This window comes from Antedon mediterranea, chromosome 4 (assembly GCF_964355755.1).
Source record: "Antedon mediterranea chromosome 4, ecAntMedi1.1, whole genome shotgun sequence".
In the NCBI taxonomy this organism is placed as follows: domain Eukaryota; kingdom Metazoa; phylum Echinodermata; class Crinoidea; order Comatulida; family Antedonidae; genus Antedon; species Antedon mediterranea.
In genome coordinates, this window is record NC_092673.1 from 9,250,109 (window position 1) to 9,277,018 (window position 26,910).

The 26,910-nt window shown below is 34.0% G+C and overlaps 1 protein-coding gene across 1 annotated transcript in view; it reads right to left on the bottom strand.

Moving 5' to 3' along the window:
• Positions 1–21,536, bottom strand: part of LOC140046561 (uncharacterized) — a 204,780-nt gene extending 183,244 nt beyond the window's left edge. The window contains exons 1-8 of the mRNA XM_072091256.1: positions 21,326–21,536; positions 20,612–20,662; positions 13,109–13,167; positions 12,491–12,591; positions 12,021–12,086; positions 11,311–11,368; positions 3,811–3,930; positions 3,312–3,396 (exon numbers count right to left, since the gene is read on the bottom strand). Coding sequence (XP_071947357.1) covers positions 3,312–3,396; positions 3,811–3,930; positions 11,311–11,368; positions 12,021–12,086; positions 12,491–12,591; positions 13,109–13,167; positions 20,612–20,662; positions 21,326–21,536 — 751 coding nt within the window. The remainder of the gene's footprint in view (positions 1–3,311; positions 3,397–3,810; positions 3,931–11,310; positions 11,369–12,020; positions 12,087–12,490; positions 12,592–13,108; positions 13,168–20,611; positions 20,663–21,325) is intronic.
• Positions 21,537–26,910: the final 5,374 nt, after the last annotated feature.

Sequence of the window (26,910 nt, forward strand, 5' to 3'; positions counted from 1 at the left end):
TATTTACATTTTTACAAGTTAAGGTACACAGACTGGCTAGTACATAACTAGGTATTCTCAGTTGTCTGATTACATAGACAAAAAAAAAACAAAAATTATATTTAATAAGCAGATCAAATCAGATTGTTTACTGCCTTAAAATGAATATTTTTAAAAGTTTTGCTTTAACCATTTATCTTATTTAAGGTCAGAGTAACTTTTAACAGTCCGATTTAATTAATTGCAGTATTATAATTATATAAATAAAAATGTTATGAAATACCATAACTTTTAAATGATCAAATAATTTGATTACTTGTAAAACCATCGATCTCATAGATTGGACAACTTTGCATTTATTTCGTAACTACCTAATACACATATTAAAATGTTGATCTTTGACCTTAATGTTAACTGATGATGAATGTGCGCTTTTGCATTGCATATAATTGATTAACAGGATGAGAAAACATCAAATTTTATGTTAAATGTTAGTTTTTATTTGATTTTATAGGTAAGTTCTTTGATTGGTCAATATTGACATGACCCTGTCGCGAAGGATTTTTTTAAATTGAATAGATACCTATAATCATAAAAGTGTAATAAAATACCACATTATGCTTTAATAAATTGGTTATAATACATATATTTAATACATTGTTGTAATTGGTCAATTTTGGACGTGGACCCCTTATATCTCGAAAAAGCTTCGTATCCTGATTGATTACTTTCCAGATTAATAATCTTAAAAAATTGGATGGATATTTGTTCCCAGTCGGGTGGTGATACCCAACCTCCTGCCACCAGACTATTATATAAACATATTTATTTCAAGTCATGGGGTAAGTTCATGCATATTTCACAGTGTATAGTTAAAGTGGAGCTCCACCCAGAAAATTACTATTTTTCATACATTTCAACTATTATTTAAAAATATCATCCCTTATACTTCATATTTTTTTGAAATTTTTTTCAATGAGTACGATTTTCTTGAAAATCACGCCTTTTTGCGTTTTGGGGGGATACCTTGTAATTTCCTATTCTTTTATATGCAAAAGGGGGGTATATTTGAATAATCCTAAAAAATTCATTTCTTCACCAAAAAAAAAATGTAAAATGTATATTTATGTAATTTTTCCAGATCTTTCTATTTCTGGTATTTTTATCACGTATACATTGCGCAATTTTGCGTAAATAGACACTTTCCCCCGTTCGGGTCCAATTGGGTTTTTTATTTTGCTAGGGAGTACGATCACGTGACATTTTTCACAATCACACTACTGCAGCTGGCGATCTGTTATTTTGTCGCGATGTTATTTTTGACGGGCGAAAAGTATATTTATTAAAACATTCTGAATATGACCCTATTATGTTTCACAGTGTAATAATGTGATTATGAGACTATTACTAAAATGTCAAATTTAACGAGATTTGAGAAAGACGTGGCTATATATTCAATAAAGTATAGGCCTAGGCCTACTAGAGTGTAGGTATGTACCGTTGCTGCTTGGCCTCTAGCTAGGCTAGGCTGACAGCAGTGAAGTTTGTTTTGCTGGCACCCGACCTTGGCCTACCCATGGGCCATGATAGGGTGCCTGAATAGTTGCTTTTCAGTCAGGTCTAAGCTTGCACATCGCTTTACTACTCTTTACTACTCTTGTTCTGTATACTAATAGGATTTTGTGTTTCACAATTCTTAATGTGCGAGAAAACCCAGGAACGATAAATGGGGCGAAACGACCATGAATATGAATACATAGGCCTCTAGACAAAAATTCAAGGCTAGCTTGGCTGAGCAGACGGCTTAGCTAGGCCTAGCCCTAGCTTAAAGTTAAAAGCAATCTGATAAGATTATTATGCTGTTGTTGTACAGTGAAAATCATGAGGTTACATGTAAATTAGACGGACATTCTTATCGGAAATATTACTTAGGCCTAAACTAATCGTATTCATTGTGTGTATAAAATTTATTCCCCATTTTTCGACACATAATTTACCAAAGGGGAGACATTTCATCAATGCGTTGACCGGCGACTAAAACGCGTCAGTCGCTAAGTGTAACGCGTTTCGCGACGTATTGTAAACTAATAACCCCTAAGTTACTGAAAAACTGTAATTTGTTAAAAAACACTATTTTCTGACCGATTTTTTAGAAATGAGTTTTTTGAAAATATTTCCGTATTTTTCCTGTTTTTTTTTATGTAATCACTTTCAATTTAACATACTTAAACATAATATAAGCTGAGAAAGTCTGAGTGTAGCTCCACTTTAAGTTTGTTCATGACCAAATTAACGGCAAAACACCACATCAAACAATGGAATACTTTTATTTAATTACACACAATGCTAATACCAGATTTAGTAATAGATATAATTTTGTAATTCCGAAAGCTCGCACAGATGCTGGTAAATTTAGAATTTCTTTTACTGGAGCTCAACTTTGGAATAATTTACCCTTAGTTATAAAATGTACCCCTTCTAGATGTAAATTCATAAATAAAGTTAAATGCTTACTTTTACAAAAATAATAATGTTAGCCCTTGTTTACTTTATTTCTTTTATACAGTTGTTGATTATTTCTTAATGAATTATTGTTGATAGATCAATTTATGCATTTTGACTAATTTACTTTTGTGACTGGAGTCAAACCTGGATTAGCGAAAGATATTTTTTGGCTCCTTTTCACATACTATGTATGATGTGATGTGAATAAAGTTATGTAATTGTGTATGGTGTCCATTAACACTGATAACCAACCTCTAGTTAAATCGTGTTAAATACATATCATGTAATCTTTAATGGTTTTTATGTTAATATATAAAAATGTTCATTTGTAGACTGGGTCTAAAGAACGACCAGTCTTTTGAATACTTGGGCAATAGGCTTCATGTCAAGATAGGCTTCTCTTCAAGATTTTTCAAACAAAAGAGGGGGCTTCATTTTGAAATGAATGCTGTAAATTTTCTTTTCTACTACTAATATACAACTATTATTTTCAAACATTAAACTAATTTTGTTTAAACCACCATAGAGGCGGTTTCTTTTCGAGGTTTAATAGGATTGATTTATGTTGTCTTCCTTCACCACAATTACTATTACAATATGCATCTAATTATAATCATATTACTCATTTCTATATATTTTTTATTGACATTTTTAGCCGTCTTTATGAGTTTTTGGAATGGCTAGTATTGATGGTTTAGTGTATAGCATATATTAATATTATATAACTATGATTATCTTTCAGAACCAATTAAGAATAAATATGAAAATGAAAGTGAAATATTGCTTTGTTTTGATTAGAATAATCAAAAGTGAATTGCAATACTTACCAGGCACTATAGTATTGACACGAACAGGAAGAGAATCCAACAAAGTAAACCCATATCTGCCATCCTCGCCACGTTCAACGGTCAACTGTAATTTAAAAGATAAATTTCACAAACATTGAAAAGACTGGAGTTAAATTTCATTCTTAAAGTAACAATAGAGATAAGATACTGCCAGAACACAATGTTTGCTGAAGTGTGATTTTGATAGTAACCTCATTGTCATAGTACAGTGAAAGGGCAAGTTCTGACAACAGAGACAATTGATATACAGCTTCTTCTCATTCTCTCGAATTTCAAATTTACTAAATGTTCAGTATGTCACTGGGTGCTTTAGAATTTATTGTAAATTTTATAAAAAATGTGTATGTTAATGAAATAATGACTGAGAGAAAGGATGGTAGGCTTTGAGAAATTTAACCTAATAATAGAACATTTTTTTAATTGTTAATTTAAACATTAATTAGTTAAATAAGACAAGTTATAGTAAACAATAACTAACAAATTTGGGCTTCACTTTGGATGAACTGTAAAGATGAGACCTGTTGCTCTGCATAGCTACTGGATGGTGCTTTATTCGTCCAAGATCTTGATCAAGAAGACGATACCAACCACCAACCTCCTGTAAAAATAACTACATTTTAGTTTAAATTGATTAAATTTAAAGATGTATTGTCCTCCAAATCTTGAAGATGAATAAAATCATATTTTGAAGAGACCATGTTGTAGTTATATAAAGTTATTCAATTTCCGCGGAAAAAAATCTGAAAAAAATATTAATTTCGCTTAAAAAATTCAAAATAAGTTTATCATTTTTTCCAATTTTTTTCGCATATTTTTGCATACGCGTTAAACGTCAATATAGGTCATCATGATGCTCGGGAACCCCTATTTTGCATTTCATTTTCTTAAAGTGTATGTATTATATGTATGATTTATTATGAAAATAAGAAAAAAAAATTGATTAAGTCATCATTAATTGCATATTAAATTTTTGTTTATTAATTTCAACAAACTATGACATTTTCTTGGACAGAAATAACAAACTTAACATTAACCTTGCTCAGAAGGTGAATTCATCAGTGTGCAATAGAGCATACTGTATTGTTCTTTGTTACACCTTTATGCAAATTAGCTATATATAAACATTGCACATGTTGTTGTGCGGGGCAGTCGACAATTGAGCTTCGTGCTGGGTGTAGCCAATACAACAAATAAATGGAAGCTTCGGCGACACCAAACAATTAGAGTGGTGATGTGTTTATTATAGTTGGGGCCTACATTTGTTTTGAGACTTCAAAACAAAAATGGTAGCAGTGCGAGGTTAATAAAACAAAACAAGTGGAATTTGGTTATTGGAATTTGTGTTATACCTGGAGACTGTTTGAAAACGCATCGTAATGGAGGAAAGGAAGGCTGCAGTAAAGCTTAGTCGCAGGAACAAAAAAGGTCATTTGACGAGAACATTAAATATCATTAAGGTGCTGTCGCAAGAAGATGACAATCTAGACATTGAAGAAATAACAAAGCTGCTCAAGAAATCCGAGACACAGGTGGCAGAACTTGAAGACATTCATGAAGCATTTGTAGCATTAATAAAAAGTGATGAAGAATTTGTGGACGCCGAAAAATGGATGGAGGATTGTCAGGTGGAGCTGTTGCAAGTAGTGAAGAGTGCCCGACGGAAGTTGGAACTGACAAAGAATGAAAATGCCGAAACCATGGACAAGAAACCAGACCGCTCAGATGTTAAGGGTAATATGGACACTAAAAGTAACTTTGACAAATCTAGTATTAATGCTATATTAGTGAACTTAAATTGTCCTTTGAATTGCCTAAATCTACAATACCAGAGTTTGGGGGTGATTCTGGAGAGTATTGGTATTTCATTTCTAATTTTGAAACTAATATAGCATCTAAACTCAGTGATAATGCAACTAAGTTACAGTATCTCGTACAGCTTTGCACTGGCGAAGCTAGGGCATCTATTGAAGCTTGTACATTGTTGGGGGACAAGGGGTGTGATCAGGCCTTAGAGATATTAAAAACTCAATTTGGTCAATCGCATTTGGTATTGAATTCCCTTATGAATAAACTGACGGGAAGGAAACAAATACGTGTAGGCGACACTAGTTAGTTTAGTCGGGGATATGAAACAATGCGAATTGACTTTAAATCAGATTGGGTATACATGTCATCTTAACAGTACCTCTAATATTTTAAAGGTCCAATCATTACTTCCCAAACCAGCAGACAAAATAGCAAGCACTATGTTTGGTAGACATCTTGAATATGAAAATTCTGGGGGTGTCCAAGGTGGTAGGCACAAAACGTATCATTGTAATGCCCCGGAGGCACAACCTAAGTCTAACGTTAGTATGAAACTGTTAAAAGCTGTGCTTGCTGTAATGAGGCACATAGGTTATGGAAGTGTCAGAAATTTAAGGGTCTCCTAGTTAAGGAACGTTGGGAACTGGCAAAAAGCTGTAGGTTATGTTTTAAATGCCTGGGAAATCATATGGCAAAAGATTGTAATAAACAAATGGTATGCAATATAGAAGGTTGTAAAAGTGACCATAATAGGTTATTGTTACACAAAATTAAAAGTATGTATACTGTATCAAGTAGCAGTGATAGGGATAAACCCAGTGAAGGTGGGTCAAGTAGCAACGATAGGGATAAACCCAGGGAAGGTGGGTCAAGTAGCAGTGATAGGGATAAACCCAGGGAAGGTGGGTCAAGTAGCAGTGATAGGGATAAACCCAGTGAAGGTGGGTCAAGTAGCAGTGATAGGGATAAACCCAGTGAAGGTGGGTCAGGTAGCAGTGATAGGGATAAACCCAGTAGTGAAGGTGGGTCAAGTAGCAGTGATAGGGATAAACCCAGTGAAGGTGGGTCAAGTAGCAGTGATAGGGATAATACCAGTGAAGGTGGGTCAAGTAGCAGTGATAGGGATAAACCCAGTGAAGGTGGGCCAAGTAGCAGTGATAGGGATAAACCCAGTGAAGGTGGGTCAAGTAGCAACGATAGGGATAAACCCAGGGAAGGTGGGTCAAGTAGCAGTGATAGGGATAAACCCAGGGAAGGTGGGTCAAGTAGCAGTGATAGGGATAAACCCACTGAAGGTGGGTCAAGTAGCAGTGATAGGGATAAACCCAGGGAAGGTTGGTCAAGTAGCAGTGATAGGGATAAACTCAGTGAAGGTGGGTCAAGTAGCAGTGATAGGGATAAACCCAGTGAAGGTGGGTCAAGTAGCAGTGATAGGGATAAACCCAGGGAAGGTGGGTCAAGTAGCAGTGATAGGGATAAACCCAGAGAAGGTGGGTCAAGTAGCAGTGATAGGGATAAACCCAGTGAAGGTGGGTCAAGTAGCAGTGATAGGGATAAAACCCAGGGAAGGTTGGTCAAGTAGCAGTGATAGGAATAAACCCAGTGAAGGTGGGTCAAGTAGCAGTGATAGGGATAAACCCAGGGAAGGTGGGTCAAGTAGCAGTGATATGGATAAACCCAGTGAAGGTGGGTCAAGCAGTGATAGGGATAAACCCAGTGAAGGTGGGCCAAGTAGCAGTGATAGGGATAAACCCAGCGAAGGTTGGTCAAGTAGCAGTGATAGGGATAAACCCAGTGAAGGTGGGTCAAGTAGCAGTGATAGGGATAAACCCAGGGAAGGTTGGTCAAGTAGCAGTGATAGGGATAAACCCAGTGAAGGTGGGTCAAGTAGCAGTGATAGGGATAAACCCAGGGAAGGTTGGTCAAGTAGCAGTGATAGGGATAAACCCAGTGAAGGTGGGTCAAGTAGCAGTGATAGGGATAAACCCAGTGAAGGTGGGTCAAGTAGCAGTGATAGGGATAAACCCAGGGAAGGTTGGTCAAGTAGCAGTGATAGGGATAAACCCAGTGAAGGTGGGTCAAGTAGCAGTGATAGGGATAAACCCAGGGAAGGTTGGTCAAGTAGCAGTGATAGGGATAAACCCAGTGAAGGTGGGTCAAGTAGCAGTGATAGGGATAAACCCAGTGAAGGTGGGTCAAGTAGCAGTGATAGGGATAAACCCAGGGAAGGTGGGTCAAGTAGCAGTGATAGGGATAACTCAAATAAAGGTGGATCTTTTTTAGGTAAAGCTAAGGTAGATGAGAGTGCTAGTAGCACAGATAGTCAAAAAGGTAGATCAAAATTAGAGGATAATTATATGATTCAAGACAACAATGTGTCTCTTAGAATGGTGCCAGTAGTGGCAAAAAATAGTAAAAAACAGTTACAGATAAATGTTTTATTAGATGATGGGAGTTCCCAAACAAATAGTGAGGTATGTAATGAACTGGGACTAAGTGGCCCTATTGAAGAGGTAACGGTGGGAACCTTAAATGGGAAAACGACAACGTTTAGTACACAAAATGTTAAGTTTGAAATATCGCCAATACAATAAATAATAAAAGTATTAAATATAAACTTAATGCATTGATGACTGATAATGTGACTGGTAATTTAAAGCCAAAACCCTGGAATAGAATTGGAAAGGATTGGGAACATTTAAAAGATATTGAATTTCCAGAAGTTGACAGAAATAGAAATCACGTTGATATGTTGATAGGGAATGATAACGTAGACTTTCATAGAGTATTAGAAGAAAGATGGGGAAGACCGGGGGAGCCCATTGCTAGACTTACACCATTAGGTTGGACATGCATAGGGTTAAACAACTAAAGCACATATGCACAATAAGAACACATCGTTTCATGTTCATACATATCATTCTTTTCATGGTTGTAATGAGAACACCAATAGTATATTAAGAAAGTTTTGGGAAATGGAAATAGTTGGAATCCAAAATGTGCCCTTGTACACTAAAGAAGAGCATAGGGTGAATAATATCGTGAACGAGTCTATGACCAAAAACATTGAAAATACTAGGTATAAAGTTAGAATTCCCTGGAACGAGAATAAATGTCAATTGCCTTTAAATAATTTTAGGTCTGCAAAACAGAGACTCGAAAATGTAGAGAAGAAACTTTTAAATAACCATGAGCTAGGGCAGGCATACAAGAAAGTTATTGAAACACATCTAGACAAAGGATATATAAGGAAAGTAGACTATAATGAGCAAACACCTACACAACAATGGTTCTTACCACATTTTCCTGTCGTAAAAGTGGACAGGGAAACTACCAAAGTTTGTATAGTATACGATGCTGTTTAGTTTAAATGACGCAATAAGCCCTGGGCCAAAGATTCTAAAAGAATTATTTGATGTTTTGATGCGGTTTAGACTGAATAGAATAGCTGTAATGCATGATATATCGGAAATGTATCTACAAATAGAATTGTATGGGACGGAGGATAAGCCGATGCATAGGTTTCTTTGGAGGGATTTAGATGTATCTATAGAGTCCACGGTTTACGAATACCAGAGGGTGATTTTTGGAATTAATGCCTCTCCATTTATTGCTTTAACCGTAGCTAAGCAAAATGCTCGAATGAATCAAGTTAAGTTCCCATTAGCGGCCGACACTGTGTTAAATTCTACTTATATGGATGATTCGTTAGATTCTGTTAAGGATGAAAAGACAGGGGTGGAATTGTACAAGCAGTTAGTTAAATTTTGGAATCAAGCGGGTATGGTACCCAGAAAATGGATCTCAAATTCAAAGAGGGTTTTGGAATGTATTCCCATAGAACAAAGAGCCAAATCAGTAGATATGGCATTAAATAAACTACCAAAATAACCAAATGACTCGTGAAAAAATTGAATGGCGTTTCAATCCACCTTTAGCTCCGCATTTTGGAGGCACACATGAAAGCTTAATTAAATCCGCAAAAAAAGCAATGTATGCAATATTAAGCAAGGCTGATATTTCGGATGAGGAGTTAATTACCGCTATCGTTGGCGCAGAAGGTATACTTAATTCTAGACCTCTGACGTACCAAACAGCATCAGTAAATGACGCTGTTTCTTTGACGCCAAATCACTTCTTACATAGTCAAATGGGTGGGAGATTTGCTTGTGAAGAGGTAATAGACAATAGTAAATTTAATCTTAGAAAGCGATGGCGTAGAGTACAAGAACTTATGAAACATTTTTGGAATAGATGGGTAAAAGAATGGCTACCTACATTGAATCAAAGGAAAAAATGGAAATACTGTAAACCTGACAATGTATGGCCGTTAGGTAGAGTGCTTGAAGTTTTTCCCGGATCAGACAAACATGTTCGGGTTGTTAAGATTAAAACTGAAAATGGTACATTCTTAAGAAATATTACAAAGATTTGTCATTTAGAAATGCTACCAAGTTAATTAAGCTTGTTATATCGGAGTATGTTATCGGAATAGTATGTAGTATGTTATGTTTAAATGTTAAAGCGCAATTCCATAGAAATTAAAATAATTAAATGTTAAATTAAATTGAAATAATTAAATAAATTGTACATAAAATTAATTGGAAATGTTATTGTCGATTGTTAATAAGAAATAAAAATTATTGTAAAAAGAAAAAAAAAGTGACTGAAACAACAATGACGATGGATTGTATTGTGGTGTTATTTAAGTATGTAGTATTGTATTAAGTAATTGAAGTAGTAATTGTATTAAGTTATTAAGGATAAAATGAAAAATAATATCAAAAAGATTGAGGGGTTACCTCAATGAAGGGGAGAATGTTCAGAAGGTGAATTCATCAGTGTGCAATAGAGTATACTGTATTGTTCTTTGTTACACCTGCTAATGCAAATTAGCTATATATAAACATTGCACATGTTGTTGTGCGGGGCAGTCGACAATTGAGCTTCGTGCTGGGTAGCCAATACAACAAATAAATGGAAGCTTCGCGACACCAAACAATTATTGTGGTGTTTAATTTATGTGTTTGTCGACCAGTCAATTCGGTTTATTATAGTTGGGGCCTACGTTTGTTTTGAGGCTTCGAAACAAACCTTCTTCTTTGAAATGTTCGTATATTCAAGTTAAAAGTATATACTTTGACAGTGCATTATTTTTTTACATTTTTAAAGATGTCATCATACTAAAAAATTATGACTCATTGCAGTATGTAATAATCTATTTGCACCAAAGTGGTTACTGCATAGTAAATTTCTTCACCCTTTAGTCAGTTATGTATGGCTCGGTGGTCTGTACTCAGGTCTATAACATTCAAGGTACTGAGATCGAATCTCACCTTGGGAAACGAAACAAGATTTTTGTTATTATCCATAGTGTTTGTTCAATTTTATTTCTTAGTGTATATACACATGATTTATAATGAAATCTAGAGAAAAAATAACTTAAGTCTTTCTTATTACGTAATAAATGTGGTTTATGACATTATATGTATTCTAATTTCATTGAAAATACATTTTGAAAATGTTAAGCATTTATATGCTTGCGTTATATGTGCTACACATGTATTGCTATTATGATGAAATATTATATCGAGTACCAAGTTTGGATTAATTATAATACACTACACAATGGTGCGCGAGCAAAGCAAGCTTACCATCTAGGTCTTGCACATCGGATGGTTCTCGAATACATAGTAATTTCAGCGTTAAATAACTGGCGATTACAAATACATACCGCAAAACAATAATACATATCGTTTACAGGAACAAATAAATAGACACTGTGATTTATGTACTCAACTAAAATTATCACACTGGGAATTACTTCCGAAAGAGAAACTTGTCACAAAATGAGACCAATTGTTTGAGTCAAATTTAAACAAACTTAATTTGTTTTTTGTATGTAACATTAGGGTTGAGAGATATTTTTAAATATATTTTTTATCCATTCAGTAACGAAATATTAATTGTTTCCATGTTTTAATAATATACCACTAAACACAGTAAAAAATTTAATTAAATTTAATACTTTGTTGAAACTGTCACCGTCATAGTCAATCGAAATAGTACATGCCCTTTATTTTCGTGATTTAGGCTTTACAGTATTTTCATCCCTATTTTTAGCTTTGTTTAAAAAATGTTCGCAATAAGTATTTAGAAATTCATTACATACTTTCTGTTTGAAAAGTAGACTTTTTGTACCAAACGACATACAGCCCAAAAATTCATTCCTGCAAAAAGTAGAACACAAAATACATTTTAAAATATTTGCATGTATTTTTTTATTTCATATCTTTCTTTATTCTGGAAAACTCATTCAATACATAAGTACTGGTCTCTCATGAGGTCCAGATTTGTGACTTAACTACAAAATTAAAGCATAATATATACATTTGTAAAAAATCCTAAAATTGCTCTTAAATACTTTTATATTCATGAATTGGTAATTTTAGAGTAAATCAATTGGGAGGTTATTCTAGAGTTTCGGTGATCGGTAGAGGAAGGTCCTTTTACCTAGTAAATTTGTCCATGTTGGAGTACGGGTATTTGATTATTGACTATGTGTGTTTTTATGATGAGTGGTGTGCATAAATTGAAACTGGGTTAATAGATATGAAGGAGCAACATCTTTCAACAATTAAATTGCTCATCCCATTTGTCTGATAAGTTTCTTCCATTTAAGTGATAACATTAATTCATTTACCGGAGTGGTAATGCAAATAGAAGTAACCTAGCAAGTCGATTTAGAAGTACTTAAAGTGAGTTAATATCATTACAATTACACCACACAGAACTACAATAGTCAAAACAAGGAATTACGATTTTTGATATACAGATAACTGAAATCAAATCTACCACATACAGAATGAAATATGTAACTACCTTGTTCCAAATCTATTAAAGACTGATATGATAATTCTTCCATTTCTTGGAGTTTCTTTAAGTGCACTAAAAAATGATTAAAAATCAAAATATATTAAATTGCCCTTTATAATAAATGCCAGAATGTTGATGAGTTTTTTGCACAACATTTTGAAGTCATGGAAACCTATTTGGGCTTTGAAAGTGACCACTTTGTGGTTGATGAGTTTGTGCAAAAGTGTCATATATTTGTAAGATCTTCATTTAATTTAAAGTTCAATAGTATTTGTTGGCTTACTGTAGTTTCGTTGTTGAAAATACTTCTTTCATACAGTGTTCTTCCTATTCCATGTTTAGAGAAGAATGGCAGACCATAGGCTACACTAATAATGATTGACTAATGTTCGTAGATGAAGTGGTTGTGCGTCACCATCAAACTCAAGAATCGAGGAACATATTTTGCTTTTTCCACAAAAAAAAAATGTACTTACAAAGTAAACTGCTCATTGAACCTTGGATTTCTATTGTTTTCTATAGTCTTTGTTCTTTTCCAGATACATCCATTTTCTTGATCATAATTTCTTAATAGTACCTTAAAACAGTATTAATTTAAATGTTTTTATTTATAGACAATATATTAATAGGAATAAAAACTGTTTGTTTGGCCTAAATGTGATATAATTGGTACTGAAAACATTTGAGAATACTAATATATTGTACATTAATTCATTAAGTCTGGTTTGGTTACTGCCAACACAACATTACATGGTAGAGACTCTAAAACTATAAATACTTTTCCCTACTTTCCCCTTAAAAAATGTAGGAATTCATACATTACACATACTCTTGTACTCATTTCACAAGTAAACTATTTGTGAAAATGTATCAAGAATACCAGTATTATATGACGGTGGTGATTACAATGACCTTAGAGATTAAATCATTTTTTTCTTCATAGGACATCAAACTATGACTATCTTCAGTTCTAACCACTCACATTGCTAACACAGTAATATATAACAAATCTTACCCATATAACAATAATGAAAACTATAAAAAATCCATACTCAGAAAAAAATTGTAAACACATGATTCAATGATGTACTTACTTTTACATATGGATTGCAGACTCGTTTTTCTGAAAACATTAGTTTCCTAGCAGCTATAACTAAAACAGAAAGTAATGACATCATAAAGAGTACAAAATTATATCGCAATACATTACAGTGTTCTAATTCTGAAAGAATCATGTATTTTACAACATGGCTCGATCTATCTATTTTCTAGTCACTATTACTGTTACTTTATATTGCTACCCTAAAAATAGTAGCCCATTTATTTCAGCTCATATCGCACCGCCATACCAGGGCCACCATAATTAGGATGATTTGGGACAATTTTCAAGTGTAATAATTTACATTTTTATTCAAATCTTGATTTCGCAAAATAAAAATTAATTTTTAAACCTGTAATATTACTTTTTTTAGCTTGCTCTTATCACAATTTCTATGACAAATTCTGAAAGTATAGACAAAACTTGGAGAGCATTTTTTATTTAGCCTTGTCCAATATTTAAATTCATAATTATAAATGAAAACACTAAATATTAAAAGAGTGATTTGCTACCAAGGATACACGTGGAAGTGATGCATTTCAAACTTTTAAACGAATGTGAATTTACAGTAGGCTTAAAATAGGTGGGCTTATTATTATTAAATATTAATTATCTAGAATGCTGTATAGCTAGGAACCATACTTTTATCACGCCTCCCTGCATTCTGTGGTGCGAACGTAGCTTTCAATGTGGGATTCGCTTAGCTACATACGACTAGGTGGCGATATAGGTGAATAAAAAGACATTGCAAAATATCAAGACATGTAAAGGCAACATAGTTTATTAATTATGCCATAAAGTTATGTCATAGAATAAAATATTACAAAGTATGTCTTTTGAAAATAGTATTACAGTCAACAATACAAAACATACAATATTATAAATTATACAAAGATGAGCATTAAGCAGGCGGATAAAATAAGAGATTGGACTGTTACTGAAACGGGCGGTTCTGGATGGTAATTGTGAAATTTTGTTACTGTTACAGAGCAACCTCCCATGACTTTGAAACTGTGTCACCGGTAAAAGATCAGCAGAATGAACAGTCTCAGATATTCCCTTGGCAAATTTGAGACTGAGCTATTCTCCTATCAGTGAGGAATGAGATGTTACAGACCTTTAGAGCTTTGTCATACAAACTAAAATCCCTTCCCAATATGGTACGGCATGCTCTACGTTGGACTGATTCTATAGTTCTGCTAGTTCTTTACCCCCGATATAAATTTTATTTTCAGGAATATTCCTTTTACTAAAACATATTTGTAGTGCCTGGCATTTAGCAGGGTTCAGGTCCATAACATTCCTTTTACACCAGTCATGAAACTCATTAAGATCATGCTGCAAGTGACCTGGTTTTCATAAACAGATAGGTCATCAAAGTATTTTAAAGCTTTCGTTTTAGCACCCTTAACAGCATTATTGTTCATGATTTGAAATGCAATGGGACCAAGTTTAGTCCCCTGGGGGACACCAGCTTTTAACGCGATAGCACTTGATAAGGAGTTGTTATATTTTACACATTGTTCTCTGCAGCTGAGGAAGCTCAAAGGCCTTAGTGAAGTTCGTAAGGACAACCGTCCCGATGTTATGAGCTTCCTCAGCTGCAGCACACATCATGAACTAGACGTACAAAGTAGTGGCTACTTGATGCCCCTTTGACATTGCCATACTGCCTTACATCTAATTTATTCTGGATATCAGATACCAACCACTCACAAACAAATTGTTCTGCCACTTTTGCAAAGGCAGATGTTAACGAGATAGGTTTTAACTTATCAATTTTTGGTGGGTGTACCTTGGGGATAGGAACAGTCACAGCTGATTTCCATTGGGAGGCAAGACTTACTTCCCTAAATGAGCAATTTAAAATATTAGTAAGGGGTTCACTTAACTCAAGGGCAAACTCTTTAAGAATTAAGGGTGGTATTTTATCAGGTCCTACTGATTTATGTGGGTTGGTTTTTCTTAACTTATTATAAACCTCCCATTCTTTAACTTGGTGTACAGGACTGTTACATGGCAAATATGCCGGTAAAATACAATAGTCTAGTGTGGGTATGTCATTATTAATGCTAGCAAACTGGGAATTAATTGCATTAGCGATACATATGTGATCAGAGGCGGATATGTCTGTAACATTAATATTTAGATCTCAACCCATTTTAGATGATGTTAAATCTTTAATTTGCGAGTGCCGTTTTCGTGGGTCATTGTGACGTAGGTGTCTTATTCTAGTTGAAAAATACTTTCTCGCTTTACTTTGTTTTGTAACTTCTTAAAAAGTGTGGTGTCCCCCCTAGCAAAAGCGGCCTGCCTATTCCTATTACTGTAGGTCCCTAATGCAATTAGTTATCCAGGGTCTATCAGCACAGTGCATTTTTCCTTTTTTCATCGGAAAATACTTATCTATTGCACTGTTCAAAGAGCGTCCATTTTGTCTTGAGTAGAAGTGCTATTGACCACCTCAAGCCAATCTTGTATTAATAAATATCTTCCAAACTCACATTTTCTTGATTCATAAAATGGACGAACCACTATGTTCTTTGTAGATTTGAACCGCGGCCTGATCTTTGGTTTCCATAGTACACACACATGATCGCTCATACCAATAGGCGCTAATGCAGCAGGTGCTGTATAAAACGTGTCATCCATATTTGTGATGATTAGATCAAGAACAGCATTATTACACGTGTTAAATTTAACAATTTGACGAAAATCGTTGCCTTTAAGAATGTCATCAATCACCATACGGTTGAAATCAGCAGCTATGAAAAATCCCGTATCTGGGGACCGTGTGCGAATTTCGTCAATTGTGTTCTTTCAATAACTGTTGATGTGGTGAATAAATATAATTATAAAATAATTAGGATTCAGCAAACTGGGATTCAGCAAACTGGGATTCAGCAAATTGGCCTAGAAACAACTTGTAAACATTTCATAAATAGGAGTTAGAGGGGTGGGTGAATGCGACAATGTTGGTTTGTTTTTCATCAACAGTTCTGGAATTTCTTAACTTAAAATAATTCATGGTCAGCAGCCTCGGCAAATGCGTATTCTAGCAGGTAAATTTGTCCTCCATACCACCTCAGATGGATAATGGTGAGAGATTGCGCTAATCTGACATTTAATAAATAACCTACATGCATATTCATTAATGGCTATTATGACACCTATTTGTATAGAGTGTAACTTGCTATAGGCATATCTATTGAATTTAAAGTCTTTTCACCTTTTGTTAATTGGCTACAATAATATTTCAATATTTCAATTCAGTAGTTCAATAAATGTATTGGTAACCAAATAGTCTTGAGATTTATTTATGAACAAAACGATGCCAGCCGTGAACTGCCCGATAGATGGATATCTATACAACACTCCGGATAACTTGAGAGATGCCATAGTTGCTGCACTGCTTACTGCAAATGCCAGCTCACACTCTGCCTCGAATCAGACTATAGTAACGTGAACAGGTTAAACGGCCATCGATATCATCAGCAGGAACCAGTGAGGAGTGGGACTACCGTAAAACCTCGAAAAGAAGCCCATGGGCTTAAACCTCGAAAAGAAGCCCATCTCGAAAAGAAGCCCCCCTCTACAGTTTGCAAAAGTACTCTCGAAAAGAAGCCCATCTCGAAATGAAGCCCACTGGGCTTCTTTTCGAGATAGACTACTATACTGTATTAAGAATGTAGGTTTATTAACTGAACGTCAAAGGAACAGAAATAAACAATACAAACACGTGATTAAGAGTTACTGTAGTTGGATAATTTAATGCCAGATACTTGTGATGCAGACTGGTGATAATAATTAATATGTATGATCGTGTTTATCATACATTTATTTTACAGTTTATTGTCGTCCAAATGGTGCTTTGATCGCATCTTGTATCTTTTTCTTGTCTGCTTCGTTGGCAAATATGTAAAATCGGCAGGGAATTTCCACAAATGATTGTATTTGACGGTGAATCATAGGACTGTTTTTTTTTTGCTTTTTATATTGTTTTTTAATTGGTATATTAATCATAATTTCATGATTGAAAAAATGTCTCAACAGTCATATTATTGTAGTAGAAATTCACAAAATTTACAGCATGTATTTCGAAAAGAAGCCCCCCTCTACAGTTTGCAAAAGTACTCTCGAAAAGAAGCCCATCTCGAAAAGAAGCCCACACAAGAGCACTAAAAAAAGAAGAAGCCCATGGGCTTCTTTTCAAAGTTTTACGGTATTTCCTGTCAAGGTGGAATGAGTATGCGAAAGCTACCAAAGTCACTGGAAAGGAAAGAAACTTTCAGCTGCTGGAATGCAGCGATGATCAGCTAAGAAGAGACCTGATGCGATAGACCACAGGTATATTAACTACAAAGCCGAAGCTGACATCCTTGCTGGAATGAGAAAGTTACTGTAGCTGTTAGAGAGGAGAATGGCATGGTTGCCCGTGTAACACATACTTCAAGATCGAGATGAAATTATATGTGTACGGACTGCCAGACCGATATCTATATTTGGATGAGATGGTGAAAGATTTTTCGATATGTGGCCTTGCAGATCAGAAGATTCAGCTTGACGTACTTGGGAAGCGCAACCAAGATGACAATGGAAGCTGAAATTTCGTATATCGAGGCAAAAGAAGCTGGTAAGCACTCTTCGTCTCGTCTTACAACTACAGGAGCATCGGCCAGCAGCTCATATCGACAACTGTAGAAGCAACAGGCTAAGATTGGCTCCATGACCCAATTTGCACATATTGCGATAATAATAAAGGACATGGTGCGAAGAGTTTACCAACGATGCGCAGGCAGTTATGCCCGGCCTATGGTAAAACCTGCTCCAAATGTGGCATTAAACATCATATTGAATCAGTCTGTCGATCTTCGTCAAGGAAAGGTGATGCTAACAGTACCACAGCGTTGTGTACAACATTCCATGTAAATATGGTCATTGCTCGGCCTCTTTCTCCTGACCATCACATATGTGATGACTTGAATGACACTTGGATTCAAAAGAAAGCAAGACCGCATTCATTCACCAAGCTTATGATACAAGCCTTAACAGAGGACTATCAAGCACTGGGGTATAACCTCTCACAAAGTACTCCAAAAAATGAAGCCTTGGTCATGGCTGTTACTGGTTGTCAAAGTTACTTGGCTGATATTGATATTTTACGTCGGCTACAGATAAGTAACTCAGTTATTCTCGCTTATTCTATGGTTTATTTACATCAATTTATATTAGGTATCCCAATGTAAAAATTCAAATTAATGATGGTACTTTTTCTTTCAGTTAATCAGAAGGAACTTACTGAACATAAACTTTTGCAATTTAAATGATTGAAATCGGATTATCCATTCAAAAGTTATGGTCCATTAAAGTGCCCAAAAAACAGTGATTTTTGCTTGAAAAATGGCACTTTTTCTAATTATATTTGAACCCATTTTTGAAGGGTTATAACTTTTATACTAATAATTTTAAAGTTCTTATTTTTTCCAAACCCATAGATACAACAGAGTTGTACAAGAATTTTTTTTTTGGGTGTCCTCGACATTTTTTTTTTTAGATATCGCCCTCCAAAATTCGTCCGAGGGCTTTTTACGCGTGATTTTCCCAATGTCTCAAAAATGCCCAAAAAGTTCCTGTCTTTAAATGATTCATAACTTTTGAACCAATGTGTGAATTAACTTCTTTTTTTTTGCATTGCATAAAATGTAATATGTATTTTAGTAAGGTTATTTATATTGACAGGTAGGTAATTCTGAAATACAACATAAAATATTGTTAAAAATGTTAAAATGTGAAAAAAAAAAATAATGCGTTAAAAAACTGTGTGGGTATTGTTTCTTTTTATTAAATATTATTTTTCGTAAGTATACATTTTTTTTTTAATTCTAGTATTTAAAGTTATATTTATAATCATATATTATTTTAATTGATTTTCGAACCGCCAAAAATAAGAATTAAGCCCGTGCTTATTATGTGTTCGATTCCATTTGGAGCGCCGGGCCGAACGTAGACTCGGCCGCGCCTACTACATACTACTACTATATAGGCCCCTAAGACTAAGGTCTAAATAAAAGCCTGGCGCTAAATTCTGCCTAAGACTAAGAAATATCGGGAAGAAATTTTTTATTTAACAAAGTAATTACCTCAATGGTATAATTGTAAAATGTTTAATTTTATTTCCCTTTCGATTATTCTAACCGAAAGTTGCACTTTGAATTGAAATATACGGAATAAAATTTAGGCCTAGAAACAGCGTAGACATACAACGGCAACACAGGCCAAAGCGCATTTCGGCCGCCTACATAGAATGGCTTACGGCCGCTGCATAGCAAAATCAAAGCTTCTTAAATTTCTTCGGTACATTTCTTCCTAACGTACTTGCTTTATATAGTAGATTTATAAATATTCCACTTATTAAATAATTTGATAAATCGGTAAAATTGACGTTTCGAAGAAAATATTCCATGAGAGGCGACATTTTTCGACATGCCTCGTGTGCGGCGAAGACTAGTTCAGAAAATGGAACAGTCCACTGCAGGGGTTATCCAATCATTAATTAACGTGCTAATACATGCATACCATGCACATTGTCTGGGCGACGGTAATTTAGTAATAAGCGGAGAACTGAATCCCCCCCCCGTAAGGAAAATGGTAAACACTGATATTTTTGGTAGGGATTATTTTTTTCAGTGGTTGGTCTTGTTGGCCTCTTCGCACGAGGTCCACGCAAAGTAAAATAAAACGATGTGGTTTATCAAACAGAAATATAAATTAGCTTCAATTCAATACTAAATTAGCCAAATTTTGATAATGAGAAAGACTAAAAAATTCAATTTTTATCGTTAAAATTGACATTTGAGGCGGATGTACATAATAATAATAACCGATTTACATAGCAAAATAAAGAGTATTTAAAGCCTGATAACATGCAACAAAAATTACTCCACCACCTATTATGGACCTCGTGCGATCGTGTTTTGAAAATGGGTAGGTGTTTTCCAAAGTTATTTTTAGCGCGCGGATTTCGGCTCGCCGGCTTTTGTACCTCATTTTTAACTCGCGTTTTCTATTAAAATATTTAATAAACATAGATTAAAAATATATGAAAATAATCCCTTCAACAAGATCTTTCCAGACATATAATTTTTATTCACATGTGTATATAATAAATAGTATATTTTTAACTTCAAAGACACGTCACTTTTTGAAATTTCACGAACGTGTTAAAATCGCGGTAACGAAAATCCGCTTCATTGGGATACCTATTTATATATCAACACACGGTTTGAAAATTATATACAGTACACAAATTCTCGGCCAGCAAGCAAAGTAGGCCTTTGCTAAAACAATCTTAGATAAATCAAGCCATGTTATGTAGGGGGAAATTACTGGTTCGTGTACACATAGCATACTGTAGTGATTAATTGAATGGAAATATTTATTATCTCATCCTGCATCCTGTTGATTTGATTATGGTAGAAGAAAAAAATATAAATCTTACTATTAACAAATATAGCATAATTATCACAGTTTATCATGATCTTCAGTTGACCTGTTGAAACAAACAAATTTTAAATTCAATTAAATATACGGTACCTCTATAGAATGTACTTAATGTTGGAATTGAGAGCATTATTGAGAAATTTTAGACCCAAATGTTGGTGAAATGACATTCTTGCTGTCATTTCGGATTTTTTTTTAAAGCAGGGATTTTTAAAATAAATAAATAATAAATATGTAAATAAAAACCTAACAAAATAAAAATAATGGAGATCTATAACTTAAGCACATGTTGAACAAACTGGTTACTTTGACTCAAAGTCAGTTAACTTTACAATTTATGTAATATATATTGGGTATGATATTTTTCTCATGTTACTTGTTAGTGGTATTGTACATGTCGTAAGCTATACTTTGATATCAAACTTGACATATTTATGTAATTTAAATTTTTTTAAATATTTTTACATAGCTACATAATATATTCAAAATGGGCGTGGTAAAAATGTCGTCAATAAATTGTTCAAATTTTTGGGCACCCCTTCTAGAATTGTTAGTTAGGTCCTAAAGAAGGTTTCTGCCAAGTTTGGTGCTTTTGTCACAAAGTGCACAATATGGCCAAAAATAGGACCTAAGCAACCTGACTAATAGTAATAGCAGCGTCAGTACAGTAATAGAAAATGTCAAGAAAATTTAAAACAATGCATAGTTTAACCTTGATCTTGTGAGCTTATACCAGCAGCTCGTAGTTGTCTCCTCCTCATTGAAGACACTCTTCGCAGTTTCATAAAATTCTGTTTCTCAATCCTACGTCGTTTAGCATGTTGTGTATTGCTAGTTGAGCGAACTTGATTTCTTGATAATTCAATTGCACTATCATTTTTTAGAGATGTTTCCAGAGAACGCTTGCTTATTAGCATTGCCATGTTAATTTACTGCAGTACTTTACTATAATAAAAAATATGGTATTAATTTAAATAATATGAGCATTTACAGTATACATCAATTAAACAAATTTTCCATTTTTTTTCTAGTAATACTAATACTGACATAATACCATGGCAAACATTTCTGTGATTTGGAGCTGTGTGCAGCGATGCATATCTGGGGTGGCTCCAGAGATGCACATGATGCGATTGCATCCCACTCCCCAAGTTATAACTTATATTAAGCCAAAATTCTAAAATAAAGAAGACCCTAGGATTATTTATTTATTCTTTCTTTATTCTGCAGGCACTTTCAGTACTACTGTATAGTGCACTGATTTTCAAAGTGGTACAGTAATTGGAAATATCATAACCAAACATAATAATAAAGAGTAATCAAAATAATAGAGAAAATATACATTAAAAATAGAAATCAATTTTAGAAAAGAAAACTTAGTTTAAATGTTGTGTATTAATTTGTATTTTGGAATGAAGTTATTGACATATTTTTTAAGTTCATTTTTAATTCATTTGGAAGTTCATTCTAGCTTTTATATAGATGAACGATTCAAGTAAAATTGTTTTGCCTTGACAAATATTCCAGGTGGGGACAACTAAATCATTATGGCTTTGGCTTCGTGTGGCTTTAGAATGTCTTGTATTATTAAAAGTTAATTTTGAGGTGAAATATGTTGGAGGACATCGTTTTAAACATTAAAAGTCATTAATAGTAATTTTCCATTCCAAAGTACATTTAAACGGATGATACTTAATAAATACTGTATCATCCGTCAGGGTACTACCAGATTCACAGTGAATTAAAAACATTTTTTAACTAGGTGCCCTGACGGATGATACATTAATAAATATTATCTGTCAGGGCTCTACCAGATTCACAGTAAATTAACAACGTATGTTAACTATAGGTGCCCTGACGGATGATACATTAATAACTATCCTCCGTCAGGGAATTACCAGATCCACAGTAAACTAGACATGAAACTTGTCACTTTGACGAGTTAGTTATCCGCACGACAAACGCCACATGCACGTCATACGTTGAAATATTGCACACAGAAAAAGATTATGGCATTATGACCTGAACTGAAGAATACGATATGTTGTTATTGCTGAATTCTATTAATTACATGTATTTTGATTCATATATAGTATACACATTAAAATAATCTGTATCCATATCACATACTGTGTAGAATAGGTGAAATTACGGGACCCGCTATTTATTGCAATTTTTAACATGTTGACGGTTTTAAAATGAAACGCGAAGGTAGCGATTTTGGAAGGAAATTATCTCAGCAACAACATATTAACGTTTAGAAGAAATTTGAATACGTGAAATATAAATGCGCGCTCTTTTAAATGTAATGAATTATGACGCAAAAGATGAAAATACGACTTTTTTTATTTAACTGGCCATATGATGACATCACAACATCTGATTGGCAAAATGTTCACATGAATTCGTATCTACAATCCAATAGCTTCCTGAAAACGTTTAAGTCGAAATCGTTTAAAAGTTGGTAAAATCACTAGAAAAGGCCGGAAAAACATAAATCAGGCAAAAAAAAAATGTTTTTAACGCTACGTTTGCACCATGCACGTAAAAAAAATGCGCGCGCGTGGGAATTTTTTACATGCTAAAAATGACATGAAACGCGTAGAAAGTTGATTAATCAACTTTTACACAAGGGATGAAAATATGGATTTTTGAATTCAACTGGCCATATGATGACGTCACAACATCTGATTGGCAAAACATTCACATGAATTCGTATCTACAATCAAATAGCTTCCAGAAAACGTTTTAAATTCTGACGAGCTATAACAGATTGAAATTTACTGTAAAAAGATGAAAATAGGTGACCCACATTATTTACATTTTTAGACATAATGACGTCATAAAAATTAAAATATTTTTAACTCATGCGAAAGATAGTTGATTGCCCTAGACAGTATTAAAATATCTGAGGAAATGGAATACGTATAAGCGAGATGCGCTCTTTTTAATGTGATGAGCAATAACAAAAGAGTAATAAATCTTATATTTTTACATTCGTGTGGCCATACGATGACGTCATAACATCTGAGGGGTAAAGATTCTGCATGAATTCATATCTACAACATATCTGCTTACATATTAAATTACAAAAATTGGGGGTCATGGATGATCCTGAGGAGCTATAATAGATTAAAAATAGGCATAATTTTGACAATATGTTGTCACTTTTGCAACTAAAACGCGCGCAAATGGTCTAAATCAACGTGTTCGTATGACGTCATTTTAATTTGAAATGATGTCAATCTTTTTTAAAATGACTAGGAAAGGCTGTTAGATCATAATTCAAGAAGAACACATGATTTTCATGCTCCGTGCGAACCTTACGCGTAAATTTTTTCGCGCGCGTGGGATTTTTGACATGCTCAAAATTTCATGATCAGGATAGAAAGTTGATTAGAAATTAATTTTGCGCAATTTTAAATGTAAAATGCGTGTGCGCGCGTAACTTCTTGTGAAACATGCCATTTTTAATCCATAGAAAGTTCGCCCTTGATATGACTTAAATTTTTAAAAAGTGTCAATAAAAAATGACTTTTGGTTTATAATCTATGATCAATCATTGAAATTCATAAAATTACGCTACGCTACGCTAACGTCATAACGAAGTTTCTTGCACATCTACAGCTACAGGTCAATTTTTTGACAAAGTTATACAAACAATAGGGGATATGCGATGCACAAAAATCCAGGAAAGAAAGAAGAACTAGACATGAAACTTGTCACTTTGACGAGTTAGTTATCCGCACAACAAACGCCACGTGCGCGTCATACGTTAGAATTTTGCACACAGAAAAAGATTATGGCATTATGACCTGATCTGAAGAATATGATATATTGTTAGTGCTGAATTTTGTGTAAAATAGTATATACAGTATAAACAGTATAATCTGTATATTACATACCGTGTAGAATAGGTGAAATTATGGGACCCGCCATTTATTCCAATTTTGAACATGGTGACGATATCAAAAAGAAACACTAAGATAGCAATATCGGAAGAAAATTATCTCACCAACAACATATTAACGTGTAGAAGAAATTTTAATACGTAAAATATAGATGCGCGCTCTTTTAAATGTGATAAACTATGACGCAAAATATGAAAATACAACTCTTTTTATTCAACTGGCCATACGATGAAGTCTCAACATCCGATTGGCAAAATGTTCACATTATTTCATATCTACAATCCAATAGCTTCCAGAAAACGTTTTAATCGTGATTATCACATTTTATTCTTACGAGCTATAACAGATTAAAATTTACTGTAAAGATGAAATTAATGACCCACACTAATAATTTAAATTTTTAGGCATGACGATGAAAAATTAAAATATTTTTAACACATGCGTAAGATAGTTGATTGACCTAGACAATATTAAAATCCCGGAGAAAAAGGAATACAGATAAGCGTGATGCGCTCCATTTAATGTGATGAGCAATAACGAAAGAGACAAAAATCCTATATTTTACATTCGTGTGGCCATACGATGACGTCACAATGTCCGGTTAGCCATATTGATTAATGATCCGATATCTACAACTCATCACCTTCCAGAATATGTAATTAAAAAAAAGTTTACCTGGTAGTTTAGAATCTATGATTGTTTAAAAAAGGGCATAATTTTGACGAATTTTTGAACTTTTTCATTAAAAACAAATGCAAAATTGTACAATTCGACGTGCTCGTATGACATAATTTAAAGTCGAAATTGTTTTAAAATTGGTAAAATTACTATAAAAGGCTGAACAAACATAATTCAATCGAAAAAAAAAATATTTTTAGCGCTACGTGCGCACCACACGCATAAAATTGTTCGCGCGCGTGGGAATTTTTGACATGCTCAAAATGTCATGATCAGCGTAGAAAGTTGATTAGAAATTAATTTTGCGCATTTTGAATTTTAAATGCACGTGCGCGTGTAACTTTGTGTAAAACATGCCATTTTTAGTGCACAAAAAGTTAGCGCATGACATAAATTAAACTTTTGCTAAGTTTCAATTTAAATAGTTATATGGTTTTCAATCTATGTTAAATACGCGAAATTCATAAAATCGCGCGTAAGTCACATTGCGCATTTCTGACGTCATTCACAATAGGAGGTGCACAACTTCACGTGAATTCCCATATGTTGACAAAGTTATGAAATGTTATGTGTACAAGTTTTTGAGATACGCGAAACACAAAAATAGAGGAGAAATGCGCATGCGCGCGTAACGTCTTGTAAAACATGCCATTTTTAATCCACAAAAAGTTTGCCCTTGATATGACTTAAATTTTCACAAAGTGTCAAAACAAATTTAAGCTTGGTTTTTAGTCTATGATTAATCATAAAAAATCATAAAATCGCACGTAAGTCACGTTGCGCAACTCTGACGTCATTCAAAAATAGGAGGTGCACAACTTCACGTAAATGCCCGTATGTTGACAAAGTTATAAAATGTTATGTTTACCCGTTTTAGAGAAACACGACGCACAAAAATGACAAAAGGAAAGAAGCATAATACAGAAAAACAGATTTGAACTCGTCACTTTGACGAGTTCGGGTTATCCGCGCAAACGCAACATGCACATACTTACTATATGAACCTCGACAATTATTATGCCATCCTATGACATGAAATAAATATGTTTACAGTGCTGAATTGTACCTATTATGTAGCATACACCATATTACAGTATTTTACAGAATAAACTGTATATGTTATATACAGTGTAGCATAGACCAAATTACGAGACCCATCTTTTAAATCCAATTATTAACACGATGACATCATCAAATTGACATATAAAGATAACAATTTTAGAAGATAATTATCTAAATAATTACATCTATATATAAATTTACGTAAGGGCAAAATTCGGTAAATCGCGCCTTACTTTTAGAATTTTTACTCGATGGTATGTAAAGTTGGTTCGTACTTTCGGTACTGATTTTAACCACCTGATGTAACCCTGTTTACTAATTAAATTAAGTTAGACAATTAGTTATTGACGATTAAAACGAATTTAGGTTCAAAGATTTGCCCCAAATAGGGGTGTTTTCCGATCGTGGTATACACTGTCTAATGGATGTCCATCTTGAAAAATACCCGCCACAAAAATGCGAGGAGGCTTCGCATTTTTCTATCTCCTCCTACGATAATTGTTTTTAATAGCTGAAAACCGGTTGAACAGTTCGAGTACAGCATCATAATGTTGAAGACAGGCCGATTTTCTTTAAAAAATACTATTTTGATACATTTAATATACGTTTTTACAAATGTATTGATTTGTGATGAATGGAACATTCC